The sequence below is a fragment of the Diceros bicornis genome, chromosome 16 (genome assembly GCF_020826845.1).
Source record: "Diceros bicornis minor isolate mBicDic1 chromosome 16, mDicBic1.mat.cur, whole genome shotgun sequence".
NCBI lineage: Eukaryota > Metazoa > Chordata > Mammalia > Perissodactyla > Rhinocerotidae > Diceros > Diceros bicornis.
In genome coordinates, this window is record NC_080755.1 from 48,220,580 (window position 1) to 48,243,442 (window position 22,863).

Genomic DNA, 22,863 nt, shown 5'->3' on the forward strand with positions numbered 1-22,863 from the left:
ATTTATTTCAAGAAACCAAAGTTTTACTTAAAAACTGCCAATACATTTTTGCAATGCTTATATTTAAAGCTACTTAAGATACAGGTTTTCATTCAGTGACTCTTACTCCCGTTAAGTTTCTATTTGTGTTGTGAGAACGATGACGTTTCTTGGGAACACATTACCAGTTTTAAATACTTTTTTTTTTTTTTTTTTGGTGAAGAAGATCAGCCCTAAGCTAACATCCGTGCTAATCCTCCTCCTTTTTGCTGAGGAAGACCGGCTCTGAGCTAACATCTATTGCCAACCCTCCTCCTTTTTCTCCCCAAAGCCCCAGTAGATAGTTGTATGTCATAGTTGCACATCCTTCTAGTTGCTGTATGTGGGACTCGGCCTCAGCATGGCCGGAGAAGCGGTGCGTCGGTGCGCGCCCAGGATCCGAACCCGGGCCGCCAGTAGTGGAGCGCGCGCACTTAACCACTAAGCCACGGGGCCGGCCCTACCAGTTTGAAATATTTAATAAAGCCGTTAAGACCTTAATAGTTCAAAATTTTTAATGTCTTGATTGACACCTAATGGAAAAAAATGAAAATGTTTTTAATAGCTTTTCACATTGTATTTATAACATCTGCATGAAAACTAAATTTTTTTAATTTCTTAAAATTTCATTTTTTCCTGCTTATTTCCTACCTGATGCCAAAACACTGGTATCACACTTAGCTGATGTGTAAAGAAATATCCTTGCAGCTAAGCAATGGGACTGCTGTGCTTATAAGACTTTTTCATGCAATCTTAGTAATAAAGGAAAAAAAAATACAAAGATGTAAACACAACAGTTTACAAGTCAAATGATTTCCAAAATTTTCCAAAAGGTGTCACAACCCTGACTTAGACAACATGTTCATACTTTCTAACTGAATATTGTAATTTCAAACTGTTATATAACAGTCCTGTGTTAAATAAATACTAATTGTACTTCCCTAACTAAAAATAATGCCAGTACATGTTCAAGACAGTTTTTAAAGACACAACTCCTCCCCCAACACACGCAAAAAGAATCTCTCATATTTACCTGACTATAGATTCTCCTTATTCAGCACAAACTGAAAGGACTTAGAGAAAGATCTTGTAGCCCCATGACACAGATCTGCTTTAATGTACATGATACATGCTTTTTTACATATTAGCTTTATCTTGAGGTAACACATTTTTTAAAAAAAAACATTTTTTGATCTGCCAATACAATTACTTTATAACATGAAAAATTAAGGAATATATATATATATGTTTATTTTGGTATGCAAGATTTGCCAATTTACATAAACAAATCGGCTACCATAAAGTGCTACTTCTGAATTTTACTTCTTTCCTGAATAGCTCTCAAATATAAAGATATTACATTGTAACTATTCATATTATGTAGTTTTCAAAACTTTTTAAGTTCTTAAGTCTTCAAGTTACTATTTAGAATAATAACTTACTCTTAAAACTCAGAACAACATATCCAACACCAAAGTCACATTTGGTTCTAAAACAAAATCAATAACTAGATTTTTTTTAATAGAGTGCCAGAAAACAGGGGATACATTTAAAAAGAGAGAAAACTATAGTAAGTGGCAGGAAAGGGAGTTCAGTACATACTGATCATACATTAAAATTTACAAGTCATTTTACACAACTGTCAAAAACATGAAAATTTTTCCAATGCACATTTCCTCACTTTTTTAGGGGGAAAACATGATAAAACAAATGTTTAAAAATGGCTATTAAAATAGTTCAGAAAGCAGATTTTTTAAAAAGTGGCTAAGAAAATTAGCAGGAGAAATTTAGGAAAAATAATTTATCATGTGGGCTTAAGGTTATACTATATACACATAGACAAAAGCCCAATAGCCAACTAATGAATTTACTTTTCAAGTTCTTATTTGAAAGTATTCTGAACTAGTAGAAGATAAAATATAGTCAATTTCATTTTACCCAAATAATGACAAACACGAGACACATCATAATGTCACTCTTGAGTCTACATACATAGCCTTTTGGAATATCCGTGTCCTCATTGCTTCCAGGGTCATTTTCCAAGTGCTGCTTGATTTTTTCTTCTAATCCCACAGCATCTGCTCCTTGATACTGATCAATTCTCACTTTGTTTCGAAAAAACAAAAATGTAGGTGTTGCTGATATATTGTTGGTGGCAGCTGTTCCCTAGAATTGGCAAGTTAGACAGCGTTATGAATTAAAACTAATCTTAAAGCACTTGAATATTCATTCTACATCTCTATGGAAGTTAAATATCACAAGCATGAACTAAAAACATGTAAAATAATTTATTCCTAATTGTTATTTAAGAAAAAGCAGACCTATTCCTAAGGGGCACAACTATATTATATTAGCCTTATATCCATAACTAAGAACAGCCCCGAATTTTTATCAGTTTTAGTGTTAAATCCTTCATCCAGTACAATAATTAGCTCCCAATACAGAAATTGTGCTTTACAACACTAGATAGCCCTCTCATAAGCACATACTATTTCCCAAATGGAGTAACCAAGAAGGGTACTTGATACGTCAACCCAAACCACTGGTAGTAGGAAAAAGGACACACCTGAAAAACAGTGGCCCATCTGTCTGTGAAAAGGAGGTAACATACCTTGCATTGCAATCGTCACCTAATTCTACTCTTATAGAAATGACTTCTGGTCTCCCATCAAACACACTGCAACAGCTATCTTTTTAAATTCTGCTCCAACTCCACAATATTATTATAAGACTAACTACTGAATGGAAATTAGCTAATAACCACTGATTCATGATTTAAACTTTTCATAAGAATTATAAAGGAAACAGTAAAGCAAATGTGTCACCTTACGTATTCAAATACTATGAAAGGGACCACTATATTGTTTAAAGAAAAAAAGCATAGTTTACATAGAGACATCTTCTCTAAGCCTCATAAAAAAAAAAAAAAAAAAGACTGACCTTTTGGAATAGTGCTGTCTAAAAGAAATATAATGCAAGACACAAATGTGAGCTATATACGTAATTTTAAATTTTCTAGTACCCACAATAAAAAAGTAAAGAGAAACAACGAAATCAATTTTAATAACATGTTCTAGTGAATCTAATATATGGATTTTCAACATGTAGTCAATATAAAAAGTTAATGACATGTTTTACATTTTTTCTTTCATACTAAGCCTTCAAAATCCTATGTGTATTTTACAGTTACAGCACATCTTAATTTGGACTTGCCACATCTCAAGCGTTCAATAACCACATGTGTAGCCATGGCTGCGACATAGGACAGCACACTCTAAAAACAGCACTTCCAGATTAGAGGTAACGAATACTTGAAACAAGGGCCAGTGCTGCAGTTCAGTAGTATGTGACATAAGTAGTACTGAACAATAAACATGCAATATCGGGCCGGCCCCGTGGCTTAGCGGTTAAGTGCGCGTGCTCTGCTGCTGGCGGCCCGGGTTCGGATCCTGGGCGCGCACTGAGGTACCGCTTGTCCGGCCATGCTGAGGCCACGTCCCACATACAGCAACTAGAAGGATGTGCAGCTATGACATACAACTATCTACTGGGGCTTTGGGGGAAAAATATAAAATAAATAAAATTAAAAAAATAAATAAATAAACATGCAATATAGAGTTTACACCAAATCCCCAAACTAACTACAAACTATATAACATTCTGACACTCAGAAATGTAACCAAGACAAAGTTGCTGCAGAGCTGTTCCTTAGTCAGAGCTAAAGACTATATTTTTAGTATTCAAAAGAGCCTTCCAAAAAATTTTTTTCCAAAAATCCTCCCCATTATTTCTACATAGGCAAATGTAGAACTGTCACATAGCCATTCCAACTAAGTAATCAGGGCAATCTACCCAAAACACTGTGGCTCAATCAACAGTAATTATAACCTTTTAAAGTTTCTGCTGAGTATGTAGCTTTGGAGCTAAGATTATAAATTGATCAGTTCAAATCAAACTATAACCAAGAATTCTCTGCCATGGCTTTCTAATCAACCAACGCCTCAGTAGTAAAAGATATAATTCTAGATTTGCAAAAGACAAACAAAGAAATGTAAAACACAGAACTGCCAGGTGACCTATTAGTTTAACAACATAATATTAGTTCTATATCAGAAGGATATTAATATAAACAAACCCAGAAGCAATTCATGTTGGACTACCCTTCTTAACTAATGCAGCCATACTGACATTTGCAATAATCATCTCAACATAACATTTTCCTATCTTCAAAGGAATAAGTACTAAGCGCATAAAGAGCTAGATAAATGAAGGATGATATTAATGTTGAAATTCAAACCAATTTGTAAATAAATTTAAAAAGGGGAGACTCCTTTGCCTTACCTGACACTGATGGACATCTACTTCCAAGAAAACTGCCTGCGGATACTTATTACTCATGGAACTGAATGCTGGGGCAATCCTTAAACATGGTCCACACCTGTGAGAAAGATAAAAGAGATGTTCGGTAAAATAACACCAAAGATTGCGTTAATTTATACGCTAAAGAACTTGCCAATTAAAACACAAGGCAAACTCTGATCATCCTGCCTTTATACTTTCTAGGCTTTTTCACTGGACTATTTAGATACACTTGTATCAATACCACATTGTCTTAATGACTACAGACTTATATTAAGTCTTGAAGTCTAATAGTGTTCAAGTCTTCCAGCTTTGCTCTCACCGAAAGAAATTAAAGATCTAAATAAATGGAGAGGTATATTATGCTTATGAATGGGAAAACTCAATATTGTCAAGATGTAAAGTCTCCTCAATTTGATCTTTAGGGTCAATGTCAAATATCAGCAGGTTTGCTTGGAGAAATTAGCAAATTTAAATTCTAAAATTTATAGGGAAATACCAAGAATAGCCCAAGCCATTTTGAGGATTAAAGCTGAATAGATTACATTACCAGATATTAAGAACTATCATAAAGCTTTATAAATTAAGAGTGTACAGTACTGATACAAGGATAAACTGACCAACGTAAAAAGAATAGAGTCCAGAAACAGACCCATCCCGTACACAATAACCTGATTTATGAAAAAGTTGACACACCAGTACAATGGGGAGTCAACTGGATATTCACATGGGAGAATAGAAATGAATGACTCCTACCTCACACCATACATAAAAACTGATTTCAGGGGCTGGCCCGGTGGCGCAAGCAGTTAAGTGCGTGCGATCCGCTGTGGCGGGCTGGGGTTCGCCGGTTCGGATCCCGGGCGCACACCGACGCACTGCTTGTCAAGCCGTGCTGTGGCGGCGTCCCATATAAAGTAGAGAAAGATGGGCATGGATGTTAGCCCATGGCCAGTCTTCCTCAGCAAAAAGAGGAGGATTGGCAGATGTTAGCTCAGAGCTGATCTTCCTCCCAAAAAAATAAATAAATAATTAAAAAAAAAAAAAACTGATTCCAGGTGGATTATAAATCTAAATGTGAAAGGGAAAACAGTAAGGCTTTTAGGAAAAAAGACAGATACTTTTAAAACCTTGGAGTAAGCAAAGATTTCTTAAAACACAAAAAGCACCAAAGAAAAAAGGAATGAATTGATACACTGGAATATACTTGATAACTGGAAAATATTAAGAACTTTTGTTCACCAAGATACCACTTAAAGGGTGAAAAGACAACCCACAGACTGGTAAAAATTATCTGTAAAACATATCAAACAAAGGGCTTATACCTTTAATATGTAAAGAATTCCTACAAATCAATAAAAACAAGACAGACACCCAAAAGAAAAAAATGGGTAAACTCCTGAACTGGTACTTAACAAATGACGTTATCCAAACAGTCCATAGATATGAAAAGATGTCCTACTTCACTAGTCACTAGAGAAACCAAGGAAGTGCAAATTAAAACTACTCTCACCAAAAAAGCTAAAACAAGAAAAAAAGTATTATCAAGAATGTGGAGCAACTGAACTGCTGGTGGCAGTGAGAACTGGTATACCATTTAGAGGGGAAGAAAAGAAACTCGCAATATCTGCTAAAGCAAGATTTATGCTCATTTCTGGGGGGTATATAAACAACAGAAATGTCTACATATGTTTGCCTTAGGGCATCTGAAAAAATATTGATAGCAGCAATATTTCTAATAGCCAAAAACTGGAGATTACCCAAATTCCTATCAATAACAGAATGAGTAAATTAATTGTAGTTATTCAAAGAGTGGAATACTATACAACAATGAAAATGACTGATGTAAATCCTCATGCAAAAACATGGATGAACCTCACAAACAATACTGAGGAAATAAGTACACTATATGATTCCATTTATTTACAGTTCAAATACAGGCAAAACAAATCAGTGGTATTATAAATCAGGACAATGGTTACCTTTGTGAGAGTTAGTGACAGAATAGGGGCATGAAAGAGATTTCAAGAGGCTAGTAATGTTCTCTTTGTCCAGAAAATGATTACACACGCATGTGTATTCAGTTTGTGACACTTCATTAAGCTATAATTTATAATTGTGCACTACATATGTTATATCTTAATGAAAGTTCAAAAAAATTAGAAAAACCTTGGTTTAGCAAACAGAAACAGAAGGAAAAGTAAATTTTAAAGCACGAAATGTTCAAACTCACAAATGTTCAACCTCAAGATGTGACTGGGTCTCCATTCTTAACATTTTAATCTGCATTTTCATCCTATGCCATCCCAAAGCCTCACATGGAAAAGCTAAGAAAATAACTACTAAGTTCTTGAATATTAAATTCGATGCTTCTGAAATCAGATTTTTGGATTTAACAATCCTCAAATAAGCCCTGAGACTAAATTATAAAGAAACGAACATTTATATTTGACTAAACTTAGGTTTAGTTTAGCAAAATACTTCTAGCTATTAATAAGTCTTAAACATTATGGATAGGAGTACAAAGTGGTAGATCCTTTTTAAAGGGCCAGTTAGTCATTATCTATCAATTTTAAATGAATACAATCAAGATCCAACAAGCTCATTTCTAAAAGTCAACTCTATCATACCACTCAATTTCACAATAATATGTATAAGGAAGTTCAATGCAATGTTTGTAATAGTAAAAAATGAGAATGGCAATCAATAGAGAAACAGTTTAACAGGTTACATCACATTCACACCAGGGGATAAGGATAATTTGTACTATTTAAAAGAAAACTAAGTCTCATGGTAAAATGTTCTGTATGAGCACATTAAAATGACGTATTTTTATATATATAAATACATATTAAAAAGTTAGGTGGGTCACAAAATAAACAGTTAATTATTTCTGCAAAGTGGGATTGGAAAAGGAAGAGAGTTAGGAGAGACTTTTTAAACTATCCATGCTTCTTCACCCTTTGCATTTTTACAATGAACAGGAATTTTTCTTTTAAAATATTAAATAAGTTGAGAATAGAAAATTTAACGTTAATTGCATTTTAAACAGGTGTCACAAATGAAGCACAGGTATTCATGCTATACCACAGTATAATGCTATAATGCTACACCACAATATAATCATTACTGAACAATCTCCCTTCTGCAAAAGCATGTACTCAAAAATACAAGGCTTATGAGAAAAATACGATTGACGCAAACCATTTAAACCCATGCAACTTTGTAAAAATATCCCTAAGGAAAACAATAACTAGTACCCAGGAAATACCTGGAGAGCCAGGCAGGAGGCTCAGACCCAGAAGTTACCTCAGAGGATACTAAATAATGAACAAAAACAATCGAGTGGAAGTGCCCCACTTACAGGTGCTGTGACAATCCAGATGGAAGTGGAGCTCTGAGCTAGACGGGCTGCCATTAAGACAGGGACAGCAGGAAGTGTAACACTGAGAATGACCCCCTCTGGGGAACAAGCGTTGGGTGGACACTCATGTTTAATTAACTTTAACTTTCTTAAAATAAACCTTAAAGCGAGCCTGCTTGTGTGGCTGAGGGCTTTTCTCCTTCCTGCTAAAGGTTCTATTTCTATTTCTGCTCTTCACTACCTAGGAAAAATAGAATACGAACCAACTCAACTTCCACATTACACTGACATCATCGCCCTATTTGCCAATCATGTATGCACTAACTGGTGTTAAACACTTTTTGTAGCTAAACAGACTGTACTAAAATAATGGCTACCTTGCAAATAACTGTTCCCGTTCAAAATTTAACCTTATCTAGAGCCTTTGTTTAAGTTTAGTTAGCTATCAAAGGTTGGAACGTTAGTCACAAGTCAAAATAAGTCATAGAACACAGAAGCACAAATATATACAGCAGCATACTTTCACACTATAATCATTTAAATGAATGGACTGGTTATGTTAAGTAAAATGTTTGCCTTCCTTAACATTAGCACTTAAGAGTAAACTTACATTTCCATTATTATCTGAGCTCATGAACAAGGTACCTGATTTCTCTGTATAAAACGAGAAAAAAACCAGATTCTCCAAGGACCTTTCCTATCTTTAAAATATTATGCTCCAAATATGCCTGAATTTCCAGATTGTTCTTTTTTTCTCTTGTGCAGACCTTGATTTGCAGCCCTTAGGACAGTACATAATCACAGTACCTTTGAACTTGCTGTAAAAGAGACCACAGCCCATCTAGTCCAGAGGTTTAAAAAAGAAAAAAAGAGTTCTGTTTCTACTTCTGAACCTCTTTTTGATGGAAAGCTTATCTGTTAAGTCTAATACGTAAAATGGATATGTAAGGATTCTGAGTTATGGTTTCTGAGACAAAGAGAACACAGCAGACAACCCTCTATCATTCTGCAACACATAAAGAACCAAACCCACAAAACTAAAACTTTAAAATTGACCTACCTAACACAATTATTAAGTGAGAACTGAAGACCAGAAAAGTTAAACGACCTGCCCAAGATGAGACACTCTAGTTAATGGCAGGGCCACAAGTAAAACAGTTAACTCCTAAACCCAGTCAAGATTAGCTTTCTGATTGTTAGGTTCTTCTTAATAAGTAAGAGTTTTGTTTAGTCATAATATAAATAAATTCTATTTGATGAACTTGCTGTTTTTTCCTATTTGCTGAAGTAATCAGTGAGCAATAACGTGTAAACACATTCAACTGGTAAATGGGTAAGGAAAATGTATATGCTTTCTGAAGATGTATTTTAAAAGTTTATTTTTCTGCAGGGCATAACTTGAAAATGGGTAGTTTCTACATGTATTATATTTATCAATGCGTAGACGTAATCATAATTGGTCCTATTAATAACACAAAATAGCTGGCATTCATTGAGCACTTAGTACATGTTATGCAATTTACAAAACTCTTAAATATTTTAGTTTCCTAATTCCTCATTTTAAAGACAAGAACAATGAAGTACAGTGCTGGAATTTGATCACAAAACCCAACTCTTAACTGCTATTTCCCAAACTCCCAAAACAGTGCCTACACACTGCTTTTTGTTGTTGTTATTTCTAAATTAACTGCCAAGATTAAAACTATTTATATGCTCTTGAAAGGAATCCAGACAGATTACATACTGTATGATATCATTTTTATAAAGTTCAAATCTAGGCAAAACTAATCTGTACTGTTAGAATTCAAGAGTGGGGGCCAGCTCCGTGGCTTAGTGGTTAAGTGCGCGCGCTGCGCTACTGGCGGCCTGGGTTCGGATCCCGGGCGTGCACCGAGGCACCGCTTCTCCGGCCATGCTGAGGCCGCGTCCCACATACAGCAACTAGAAGGATGTACAACTACAACATACAACTATCTACTGGGGCTTTGGGGCAAAAAAAGGAGGAGGATTGGCAATAGATGTTAGCTCAGAGCTGGTCTTCCTCAGCAAAAAGAGGAGGATTAGCAAGGATGTTAGCTCAGGGCTGATCTTTCCCACAAAAAAAAAAAAAGTGATGAGAAGGAGCCTGCAGGAGGTTGGAGGAGGGGAGGGGATTGCAGAGTGTTGGTGTTGGTTAAACAGGAGTAACCACTTTGAAAATTTATCAAATTATACACTTAAATGATTTGTGTACATTTTTGTATGCATGCTATACTTCAATAAAAAAAAGTTTACTTAAAAAAAATTCTTTATATCTTCTCTAGGGCCTCATCATGCCCTAGTTAACTTGCAGCTCACTATCTGCCTGGTCCTTATGGACTGTTGGGTCTGCTAACTCTGTAATACGGTCAACTACTTTCAGTCTGAAGCAATTTTGCAATATATAATTAATACTACATATATAATGTATTATTTTGGACAAACTACCATAACCATTAGAACTCAAAATCCTAATATACACTGACATTCTTTTTGGATAGCAACAATAACACCTAACCAACTACAAAGACCTCCTTTAAAAAAATTGGATATATGGTTAACATATCTACAGAAGTGATACATTCATGAATTCAAGACAAAAATCATTCATACTGAGTTTTATTGGGGAGAAAATGTGAAAAGTTGGAGCTTACTCACCAATGATAACAACAAAACTGGCACTGCTTATAACCACTAAAATGTGTCTGGGTATATTTAAGAGGTAACAATTTGGAGATAACAGTTATAAAAACATGTTACCACAGGATATAATTCACATATATAATTTCATTTTCTAAATAATATGGTTAGGTTACATGTTATTATTCCCATTTTTCAGGTAGGGAAAAGAATTTCAGAGAGTGAACTGAATTGTCCTCAGTCATAAGATTAGTTTGCAGGCAGAGGTGTAGCTAAATCATTCAAGGCAACATTTACTGAAAAATGTCAGGCTCCATGCAATACACAGAGATGAACCTGCATTTCCTTTCTGCTTAGGCTGGGAGAGCAAGGATGGCATTTAACAATCCAAATAGTGCACTCAGCAATGGGACCTTAAACAAGTTATTTAACCTCTAACTTGCTCATTTGTAAAATGGGGATAATTTCAAAGATTATTTTGAGGACTGAATGAGTCAATATAACTGCTTACACAAGTCCCTTACACAGACTAAATAATATGTAAATGTTAACTATTTGAATTGCTTTAAAAAACACTGGAGAAGGGTGCCAAGACCATTCATTGGGGAAAAGACAGTTTTTTCAACAAATGGTGCTGGGAAAACTGGATATCCCCATGCGTTGGACCCTTACTTTACACCTTATACAAAAATTAACTCAAAATGGATCAACGACCTAAACTTAAGAGCTAAAACCATAAAATTCTTTGATGAAAACATAGGGGAAAATCTTCAGGACATTGAATTTGGCAATCATTTCTGGGATATGACACCAAAAGCACAAGCAATAAAAGAAAACATATATAAACTGGACTTCATCAAAATTTTAAAACTTTGTGCATGAAAGGACACTACCAAGAAAGTGAAAATGGGAGAAAATATTTGCCAATCTTCTCTGATAAGGGATTAACACCCAAAATATATAAAGAACTCTTACAACTCAACAACAAAAAAACAAACAGTGCAATTCAAAATGGGCAAAGGGCTTGAATAGACATTTCTCCAAAGAAGATAAAAAATATCCAATAAGCACATGAAAAGATGCTCAACATCATTAGTCATTAAGGAAATGCAAACCAAAACCACCAGATACCACTTCACACTCATTTAGGATGGCTATTAAAATATAAAAAGTGTTAGTGAGTAGCAAGTATGTAGAGAAATTGGAACTCTCATTCATTGCTGGTGGGAATGCAAAATGGTGCAGCCACTGTGGAAAATAGTTTGGCGATTTCTCAAAAAGTTAAGCATAGAATTACCATAAAATCCAGCAATTCCACTCCTAGGTATATCCCCCAAAGAACTGAAAGCAGGGACTCAAACAGATCCTTGCAGAACAATGTTCATAGCGGGATGATTCGCAATAGCCAAAAGGCAGAAACAACCTAAATATCTACCGACAGATCAATAAACAATATGTGTATATACGTACAATGGGAGTATTACTCAGCTTTAAAAAGGAAAGAAATCCTGACACACACTACTACCATGGATGAACCTTGAAAACATTATGTTACATGAAATAAGCCATAAACAAAAGGACAAATATTGTATGATTTCACTTATACGAGATACCAAGAACAGGCACATTCATAGAGACAGAAAGTAGAAGAGAGGTAACCAGGGACTGGTGGGGTGGAGTCAGGCGGAGACTGGGAGTTATTGTTAATGCGTACAGAGTTTCTGTCTGAGATGACAAAAAAAAAAAAATCTAGGAAACAGATAATGGTGAGAGTGGTACAATATTGTGAATGTACTTAATGCCACTGAATGCTACACTTAAAAATGGTTAAAATGGTAAATTTTATGTTACACATATTTTACTACAGTTAAAAAAACAACTGAAAAAATATACTGGAGAGGCACTGAAGACCCTTAAACAGAAGAGCAACAATCTGTATAGTGTTTTAGTAAAATTAACACGATGGATAAAGCACAGAAGTAGAGCATAACGAATAAGGCTTAAACTAGGGTTAAGAAATAGGTGCTGGAGGAAACTATGTTCCTGGCCTAAAATGGGACATTAACTTTGACCTGAGAGGTTTCTTACACGATTTTACTGGATATAGCTGTTTGAGGGTCTAATACTGATGCCCATGTATATAAATCTGGGGTCACACTGGCACAGGAATGCATTAATGAATGGCCAAAACGTTGAACTTGAAAGGCAAACACAATCTTATCAGACTTATGAATGTTACCTAAATATGCTTCTGAACTTAAAAGTTCTCTAAATTCAAACATTTTATTTGTTTGCTCTCAGTTCCTACAAACAAAATAAAATTTTCATCCACCAAAATACCTTTTTAAAAGTAAATAAGAACACAGTGCCTTATCAACCAATACCTGCAGTTATGTTTACAGTTAAATGATACCATGCTGCTAATGGAAGTGTTTCCTTAGTAGCAATGTTTCCCCACTTTTCTCACTTTAATTAAGAAATTATTTATTCCTTTGTCATCGCTCCCTCTGCTATGGTAAGGGAAAAAAAGAGTATATCATTGAGGGACAAAAGTCTAAATGCTCCCACTGACTAGAATTAGAAAAGTGAACTAAAAATGAGATTCACTGTTAAAATCATCTCTTCCCTTTTCCAACTTTGGCGTAAGTACTTAACAAATGTACAGGTATTCCCCCACATTAAGAACACAGACATCACAAAATTGCTAAAGCTGGGGAGACACACTTACAGAATTTTGACATTTCTTTTAAACATGTCTTTATACATGAAATCTTTATCCTCTTCAGTTTAGTAAATGTGAAAGTTCACATGTCAAACGAGTACTCTATTCCACCCTACAAAATCCAATGTACTGCCCCTTTTCAATTCTGTATAAGAGAGACTGGTCCAAAAATACGTCCTAGCTTTCTCTCATCTCTATCTGCATACTTCCATCCCAAAACTAGCTAATCCTAATGGCACCACTTACATACTCAACATTGACTGAATCCTGTGCCTGGAACTACACTTGTTGCTTTGAAATTTAAAATAATGCCTTACGTTTATAGTTACTTGGACAATAAAATGTGTTACATAAACAGTGGTACCTGTAGTAGATTTCTCCAAGTTAGTGTAAGTGTAAATAATGCCAAGGAGTCAAGGCAAATTAGTGGAGACCTCTAATCCTTCTGACTAGGCACTGACATACACAAGGGGAGCTCAGTGAACACACACACTGGCTGAAATCTTGGTTCTGAATGCCTAGTTCCAACGTGTCACTCTCACACAGGAACACTGCACACCCAATATGGAAGATCCACTAGCTCTACGACCTATAAATTACGTTGAGATTTACCAAAGACAGTTAACATCTTTCAAGATCCCTGTCCTCGAAAATCAAGTCAAAAATGGAGTTTATTTGGTCAAACCCAGACCTCTGGACACCTGTCTACCTGTATTGTGTATATATACACCTACCATAATTTCTGTGATCAGACGCAATCGCATACAAAGGGGAGCCCAAAGTACAAAGTACAAAGTTACTAACCAAACGAGTAACAAAAACACTAAGAAAATTAAAAAGCATCCTGACTCAGCATTAACTTAATTTAAAATGCATTAGGTTAGCCTTAGGACTAAGCACTATGCGGATCAGTTGGACAGCCCCATCTGAATCTCCCAAAGGCTTTACAGATATCCAGGTGGTGAAGAGAACCAAAGTGTTCGGTAAATTAAGACTGCAGAGTTTCTAAGATGCAAGTGACAGCTGGCTCCCCGGAAAGAAGGGGACAGTCGCGCAGACTAGAAAGAACGGAGACGTACCACCCCCAAGAGCAGAGCCGGTCTGATGACTGAAAAGGTGCGGGCGGGGATCTCCTGGGCTGGGGCTGGGGAACACCGCCGGCCAGGCCTTTATGCCCGCCACAGACGCCCTGGTGCACGAATGGGGGGTCACACCCAAGAGCCGAGGCCTAACTGGGCAGCGGCCTGGGGCTGCGGTCAGCGCCGGACATTCCGGAGCAGAAGGAGACCGCGTGGGAGCGGGGCCGGGAAAGAGCGAAGGGAAAGCACGGGCGCACACCCGGGGCCCCAGGGCTCGAGCCCGGCCTCACCCTCGCATGGTGAACTTGACCACGGCGAGTCTAGAGCCCGCGCCGCTCAGCTCCGGCTGGAAATCCGGGTCGCTCCCGACCGGCTTCACTCCCACCATTCTCAGAGAGCCCGGCAAGGGCGGCCGCGACGCCACCGGCTTCGAAACGGAAGGAAAAGACGACCCACGAGACGAAGGGGGGAGGCTCAGGAAGGCCGAGGCCTGGACCGAGAAGGTGGCGGCCGCGACGTCTTCTCCCGGGGCTCGCAGTGCCGAGTCACGCCAGGGAGCACAGCGGCCGAGGGGGCGGGGACGGGCGGGGGAGGGGAGACGCGGAGGGAGGAAAGGCTTGCGGCACCCAGCAGCCCCCGCGCGCCACGGCCCCGGCGCTTGCGCACCTTGGCGTCATTTCCGCGCCGTCTGCTTTGGCTTCCACCACCCAATCCTAAAACGCGAGCCGTGGCCCCACCCTCGGCTAAGGAGCCCCACGCTGGCTGAGTGGCGTGGGCGCGGACGGGTAGCGGTCACCAGCGCAGGCGCAGACTGAGACTCAAAAGTTCATGTATTCCTCCGCGGTTCCAAAACCCGAGGCTTTTAGCCGGGAGTCTCCTTGGGGTGGGAAAGTGGAAAGGGAACCCCATTTTCTACGGGGTGCATAGGTACTGTCTAAGGTCTTAAGGCCTCCTGGAAGTACTTTGAGGATAGTCGTGTCTCATATTCGGGCAAGTCGCCACACTAGATGAAATAGACTTTAGAAACATATTTACGGGTTTCATTACGCGTGGGCGCTGTCTGTGCAGTCATCTAGAAAATATGCACCTGTCTTTAAGTTTTGCCTGAAAAAAATGAAAGCACCATCCTACCTTTGGGAAGCTCGCAGTCTAGTGATAGACGCAAACAATGGTTACAGTAGCAAAGAAATTTGCAATGAGATAGGAGGATGGAGCAGGGTAAATGTGCTAGGAGATGTGACCCCTAAACTGAATCTTGATAAAGAAAGGGTTTGCCAGATGCTGAGAGATGACAGGGGTATTCTAGGCAGAGGAACCAGCAGAGCAAATGCATGGGTTGAGAGGGCTGATATTAATAGCTAATATTTAACAAATTATATGCCAGACAAGATACAGGTTCTTTATGTATATTAGCTCATTTAATCCTCACAACAACCCTGTGAAGTAGGTTCTATTATTATTTCATGAGTAGACTAATTTTCCCAAGTTCACACACCTCGTAGAAAGTCAAGCAAGCACTCAAGGCAGTCTTAACACTCCCCTGCTCCTTGAAATATTAGGCTAGATGACATGAAATGATTTGCTTTTGGATTTAGCTGAGGAGATGAAACCGAAGAGGAGGTCAGATCAGAGGAGCAAAAGGAATTTGTAACATGAAACCAGTGGAGTAATCACTGCAGGGCAGTTTTGTGATTACACTTTAGAAAAAGCCCTGCGGTAGCAGTGAGGAGGATGGAAGACAGTGAGACTAGTTTAGGAGGTTACTGTGGTAATCCAGGAACTGAGTTATGGGAGCAGCTGCAGTGGACACGAAGAGGAAATGATATATTTGAGAAACAATTAGAAGATAAAAATCACAAGGTTTAGTGACCAATTGGACCAATTTAGTGAAATGACAGAGGAAGGAGTCTAGGATAATGCAAATATGTCAATCTTGTGGCTCTTTTTACTGAGTTAAGATGCCTGCAGGACATCCAGGTGAGGTGCACAGTTAAGTAGTAGGAAGAATGAGTCTGGAGCTAAAAAAAAAAGAGTAGTCTAAGGTTACTGACTTGAGATTCAGTAGTTTATGTGATAATTGAAGCCCAAGAAGTGTGAAAAGAGAAGGCTAAGGGTGCTGCAAAAACATAAAATAACTATTCCTAACAACCCAACCAGAGCAGAGCCATAGAAAATACATTCCTTTCTCACGTGATACCAGCACAGGGTAATGGCTTTAGAGACAAATAAGACAGAAGTTCCAATAATAATGCTCTGCTACTTATTATTTTTTGGCCATGGTCAAGCCACTAACCTCTCTGAACCTCAGCTTTCTTGTCTGTGACAATTGGCTTAATAATAACTACTTTCAGGCCGGCCCCGTGGCTTAGCAGTTAAGTGCGCGCGCTCCGCTACTGGCAGCCTGGGTTCGGAACCCCAGGCGCGCACCGACGCACCGTTTCTCCAGCCACGTCCCACATGCAGCAACTAGAAGGATGTGCAACTATGACATACAACCATCTACTGGGGCTTTGGGGTGAAAAAAGGAGGAGGATTGGCAATAGATGTTAGCTCAGAGCCGGTGTTCCTCAGCAAAAAGAGGAGGATTAGCACGGATGTTAGCTCAGGGCTGATCTTCCTCTCACACACAAAAAAATAATAGTAACTACTATCTAAGGTTGTGAGGGTTAAAGGTAATAATAGATGATGTACACAAAGAACTAGAACATAAGGTGCTCGATAAAAGATGTTTATAAACGACAATATATTAGCAATGGCTGCCATAACAAAATTCCACAGACTCGGTGGCTTAAACAACAGAAATTTATTTCTCACAGTTCTGGAGTCTGGAAGTCCAGGATCAAGGTGCCTAACAGGGTTGGTTTCTCCTCAGGCCTCTCTCTTTGGCTTGTAGATAGCCGCATTCTCACTGTGTCCTCATGTGGCCTTCTATCTGTGCACACACATATCCCTGATGTCTCTTCCTCTTCTTGTAAGGACACTAGTCCTATGGCCCCACCCTTATGACCTCATTAAACCTTAATTACTTCCTAAAGGCCCTATCTCCAAATATAGTCATGTTGGAGGTTAGGGCTTTAACCTATGAATTTTGGGGGGACACAACTCAGTACATAACAGATGGATTATTATTATTACCAATGGTCCTCCCAGTTTTGTCTAAAAAGCAAACAGAAAGAGTCTCAACTAAGGCAGCTAAAGTAAATATTAAGGGGGGAAGGTGTTTATGAAAGCAAGACTCTAGAAACCCATAGATTCCTGAAAGGCAAGATAAAAAGAGGCATTGTAAAAGTCAGATATGTGAGGGCATTTTGTTGTTTATTTTCCATGTGTCCCTTCACATCCACTCTCAACCTTTCTTCACCCTCCTCTTAGCCCCAGGATACTGACCTATAATGACTGGACCAATAGAATCCCTTGTGGGAGCTGCTTCTTGGAGATTTAAGGGTAAAAGAGAGTGAGATCCAGTTATGAATTCTCTCAGCTCTCATCCTGCTGTGTTGACACAGGTTGATTGTATCTCTACCAAAGGCCGCCATAGCTCCTGTCGGGAGGCTCTTCATACCATTACCCTTTTTGTGTTCCTGTGACCACTGTCTTCCCTTGTCCCTTCAGGCCTAGGGGTAGGAATCACTCCTGGCTGTTGGTAGCACCAGCATACTAGCTGAGAAACCCTGGCCTGCCCACCTGGCCTGCTGCTGCTGTTGCAGACCTGACTGCACAACAGAAGCAGAGACACTGGCCACCAAAATCCCAAGGCCAGGATCTCTCAGAAGAAGCAGAGGTACCTGAAACCCATAATTCCTAGATGGGCTTCCATACTTATAGAAGGAACCATCTCCAGCCACACAGCAAGCTCTCCTCTAACTGGTAGGCCAGATACTCCCAGCTAATCAGCAACACTCAGAGACTTCACTTTCCTAATACCAAGAGAGGTCTTTTGGTTTAAAAAGAACTACCATCTTTCTCCTTCCCTGCTTTCAGCCCTCAGAGCCTAGATCCGGTCCCCTTCTTTACAGTAACACTCTTCCACACACCACTCAATTCCTGATGTCTTTGTCTTTATTTTCTCTTCAACAACACCATCCCTTTTTGCTTCTCCTAAACCCTGTCTACAGGTTTGTTAATATTCCCCTTCCTAAACTGTCCTCAATTACCCACTTTGAATGTGCCATCTTTTTCCTGTTGTGACCCTGACTGATATAAAATTTTTAAAAAAATGATTAAACATCAGGGAAATTTGAGGCTAGAAGATTAATATAGCAAGCTGCAGGTAAATATTTGAGAGTTGCCAGCACAGAGGTCATAGTTGATACCATTAAAGTAGATGAGTTCATTAGGAAATATATAGAAAAGCAAGGAGTTATAGCAGATATTTAAAGACAACCACAAATAGGGAGTAAAATAGGAAAGAAGAGGTAGCAAAAAAGCAGAGAGGCAGGAAGAAAATTACAAAAGTCAGAGGTCAGAGGATGAGGACTGAGGAACACCTTTGTATGTAGCAAGGGGTTCCCTGGTTATCCTCCAGAGAACCAGCGCAGTTCAGTGAATTAAGATGGGAAGCAGCTCAATGGCAGGCACAGCAAATTCTCCAGGGCCTCCAGTGTGTCAGGCTCTGTGCTAAATCCTCAGAAGTTAAAGATAATTCCTACATGTTTCTGTCCTTGGAGACACACACTCTCGTGAGAGATCCTGACACAACCTGGAGACACAAGCCAGGTGGCAGTTGTCGTCCCTACGCTACTGATGACAAGGCTGACCTTCAGAGAAGTGTGTAACTCATTCAGTTATACACTATGCAGCTGCTTAGTCCTCTCAAGGTTGCACTCAACGTTATACAGAAACAGACTTTATATATGTGCGTCGAAACTTTTAGCAGACATTATCACATGGTGCTGCTCTTTTAGGGGATTTTTTTCCCATCTATATTTTCTAAATTTCTTCAATGATTATAAATAGTATATTTAATAATAAAAAAGAAAGAAAGCACAAGCAGGAAAGGAGGTTCCATGCAAGACTCTACAAGGAACGCCCATGTTTCTTCCTTGCCTTATTAGTAACAACTAAAACAAAAAATAATATTCGCAGTTAATTGGTCTCCTTGTGTTGTTTAGCTAATGCTTAATTTCATTAAGTAAAATAAGCTTTTGGTGGATGAAATTTTCTCAAAAGACGTTATCATTTTTCTTTGAAGTCTGCATATGCCACCCCGAAAACCCCATTTCCTGGGATTTCCACGAAAATTTTAGAAAAATCTTGCAGACGCTAACACTTCTGCAAGGACAGCTTGTGATTATTTTTAGGAGGGTGGGGACACTCTCTCCACGCCTGAGATTAACACATTCAGAAATGTTAAGTATGCTGCACACAAACTTCTCCACCCCATCCTTCACTTGGCCATGGCGGGCATCCCTCTTAAACGCCACGGGTTCCCAGAGTTTAGCCTCAGCCTCAGAATTCTACTCAGCAGCACCTGGAACCAGAGTCAACAATCAAGATAAAACCTATTTGCCATCCCACACCTTAATATAACTATCATACCCTGAAATTCATAGTGTCTAGGAATTGTCTATTCTCAAGCTGTAGTGAGTTCATTAAAACGTGGGTTCCCAGTTTCACACCTAGAGATTCTGCTTCAGTAGAGCTGGAGCGTGGCCTGGGAATCTGAATTTTAACAAGCACCCAGGGTAGCTGATGCAAGGAGTCCATATTTTGAGAGACATTATTTGATGATAACTTGTCTACTATTATGTAACATTTATTATGCACTTACTACGTACAAGGTAATGTGATAATTCTTTGAAAGATCTCTCCTCCAGGAACATTGAAAGAGAAATAAGACACTTCTACAGAAGCTAATAATACAAATTAAAATGTGGTAAGTGCCATAGCAGAAATACAAATAACATATTGTAGTGGTTCAAAAAAAGGAGAGAAAATTTCCAGCTGGAATGAGCAGACAATGCTTTATGAAGGAATATGTTCTAATAATCAGGCCAGGATAAACATGGGAAGAAAACGCATAAACTTCTTCACTTCACAGAAATGACTCCTGACCTTCCTCTTAACTATAATTTGTGGGGCCGGCCCGGTGGCGCAAGTGGTTAAATGCGCGCTCCGCTGCGGCAGCCAGTGGTTAAATGCGCGCTCCGCTGCGGCAGCCCGGGGTTCGCCGGTTCGGATCCCAGGTGTGCACTGATGCAAAGCTTGGCAAGCTATGCTGTGGCGGTGTCCCATATAAAGTGGAGGAAGATGGGCACGGATGTTAGCCCAGGGCCAGTCTTCCTCAGCAAAAAAAAGAAGAGGATTGGCAGATGTTAGCACAGGGCTGATCTTCCTCACATACAAGAATATAATTTGCTTCAGACTCACTCGTTCTTATCAAGTTCAGCTAGTCACTGAAAGAAGGCCTTCTATCACGACTCACAGCTGCCATGGTTCACTTTGCTGATTTTATAAATAGTTCTGCTAGAGATATGTCATACATGACTTTATCTCTCTCATAGTCCTTTGCACATAGTAGGTACAAAATAAGTATTGGTTGAATAAATGAATGGCTAGGAAGCATGAGTATGAATCTCAGTCCACAAAATCAGGTGTATAAGAAATATTACTTTTTCTATAACTCAATTTCATTAGACTCTGAATCCCCACCCTCCTGCTACATCCAACTAGAACAAAAACTTAACCTTATCTCCTCCTCTGCTTGCCTCAGAAATTGTGCCAAGTTTCTAGGGTTTAGGGTGGGAGTGGGGCTTTGGAGTGCGGATCTCTAGGATCACTGTCTCCGTCTGCATACACTTTTCAAGTCTAGCTCTTCTGCATTCCACGTGACTACCTCAGGAAGTAGGACCCTTTGTTCGAGGCTGCCTGTGGACCCATCTGCCTAGATGTACCAGTCTGCCACTTCTCCCTAGGTTTTTACTTCTTCCCCTCAATTCAAGGAACCAAGACCTCAGGCTCTTTCTTTTTCTTCCACTTCTCTACAAGGGAATCTCTTTTTAGTGCAGGGGAAACCCCTCTGACTTCATGTTCATTCAAAGTGTTTTGTCTGTACCTGTCATCCCCTTCCCACAAGGCAGACACTAGAAATTCTGCAGCCAGAGCTGATACAGACTTCAGGTATGTTTTGTCAGGCTGCATTCTCTAGTATACATATATACACACATGCATATAGATATATACTAGTATACACATATGTTATATATATGTATACTATGAGGGATATATGAGACTTTAGATTACAGCCTTTTGTTTTCCCTGGCATTTCTAATTGCCTTCTTGTTTTCTTACACTATTTACCTTTATCATAGTATTCATTTTTTTCAAACTTTCTATTATATTGAACATCCTGATTTGTCTAATTTTTTATTGGATATCATCCAGTTTAATCTAGATCGATTGCTCTATATATCTGTTACATGGCTGTCATCCTGGGATTTCTCTTCCCTGATTGTTTAGGTAAGCATTACTATTCCCTAAATCCACTGTTTTCCTTTTCCATGATTTCTTCTCTTTTGGGTATTTACCTAAGAGTGGAATTGTTGAATTCTATGGTAATTCTATGTTTAATTTTTGGAGGAACTGCCAAACTGTTTTCCATAGCAGCTGCATCATTTTATATCCCCAGCAGCAATGCATGAGGGTTCCAATTTCTCCACATCCTTGCCAGCACTTGTTACTTTCCATTTTTTGGGCTAACAGCCATCCTAATGGGTGTGAAGTTGTATCTTATTGTAGTTTTGATGTGCATTTCCTTAAAGACTGAAGACATTGAGCATCTTTTCATGTACCTAATGGTCATTTGTATATTTTCTTTGGAGAAATGTCTATTCAGGTCCTTTGCCCATTTTTGATTTATTTTTTGAATTGTAGGAATTCTTTATATATTTGGAATATTAATCCCTTATCAGATATATGATTTGCAAATATTTTCTCCCATTTTGTGGGTTGTCTTTTCATTTTCTTGATAATCTTCTTTGATGCACAAAGTTTTTAATTTTGATGAATTTCAATTTGCCTGTTTTTTCTTTTGTTATCTGTGCTTTTGATGTCGTATCCAAGAAATCATTGCCAAATCCGATGTAATAAAAATTTTCCCTCATGTTCTCATAAGTTTTATAGTTTTAGCTCTTAAGTTTAGTTCTTTGATCCACCATCCACTGTTTTTGAGCCAAATTTCTTCAATTTGATTCTCATCACTTCAAACTATTCTCATGATAGAAAAGATAGGTACAATTTTCCAGTTTTATATATATTTGAGTGTTTGTTGGGGAGGAAGTATACAATAACCATACAATCTCTGATGTTAGTTTTTTCTTTCAATTTTGTCCTCTTACAATAAGGAAAAAAAAATGCCAGTTTCTGATTTTTTGAAAAGCAAGAGCAAGAATATAATGAAGAAAAGAACTTTTATTCTACAAAAAAAAAACCTCCATAAATTCCTCTAAGATATAACATACCTCTTTAAATAACTGAATTTGTATTTGCAGAAGCCCAAGGATACAGATTTATTGATGAATCGCATAAACAATATAAAGTTCCCTCATTAACTTACCAAAATTACACCTACCTCAACATTCTCCATACAAATAATTGTCGCTTAATAGCTTATTGTTACCTTATTTCTGAAGAAGTAAAGAACTTATTTTATATTATACCAGTTT

The 22,863-nt window shown here is 38.4% G+C and overlaps 1 protein-coding gene across 1 annotated transcript in view; it reads right to left on the minus strand.

Annotated features, from left to right (window-relative positions):
• TXNL1 (thioredoxin like 1) overlaps positions 1–14,746 on the minus strand; it is a 31,981-nt gene extending 17,235 nt beyond the window's left edge. Inside the window, exons 1-3 of the mRNA XM_058557196.1 lie at positions 14,491–14,746; positions 4,360–4,456; positions 2,011–2,184 (exon numbers count right to left, since the gene is read on the minus strand). Of these exons, the coding sequence (XP_058413179.1) occupies positions 2,011–2,184; positions 4,360–4,456; positions 14,491–14,588 (369 nt within the window). The 5' untranslated portion in view covers positions 14,589–14,746. The remainder of the gene's footprint in view (positions 1–2,010; positions 2,185–4,359; positions 4,457–14,490) is intronic.
• Between the last annotated feature and the right edge of the window lie 8,117 nt (positions 14,747–22,863).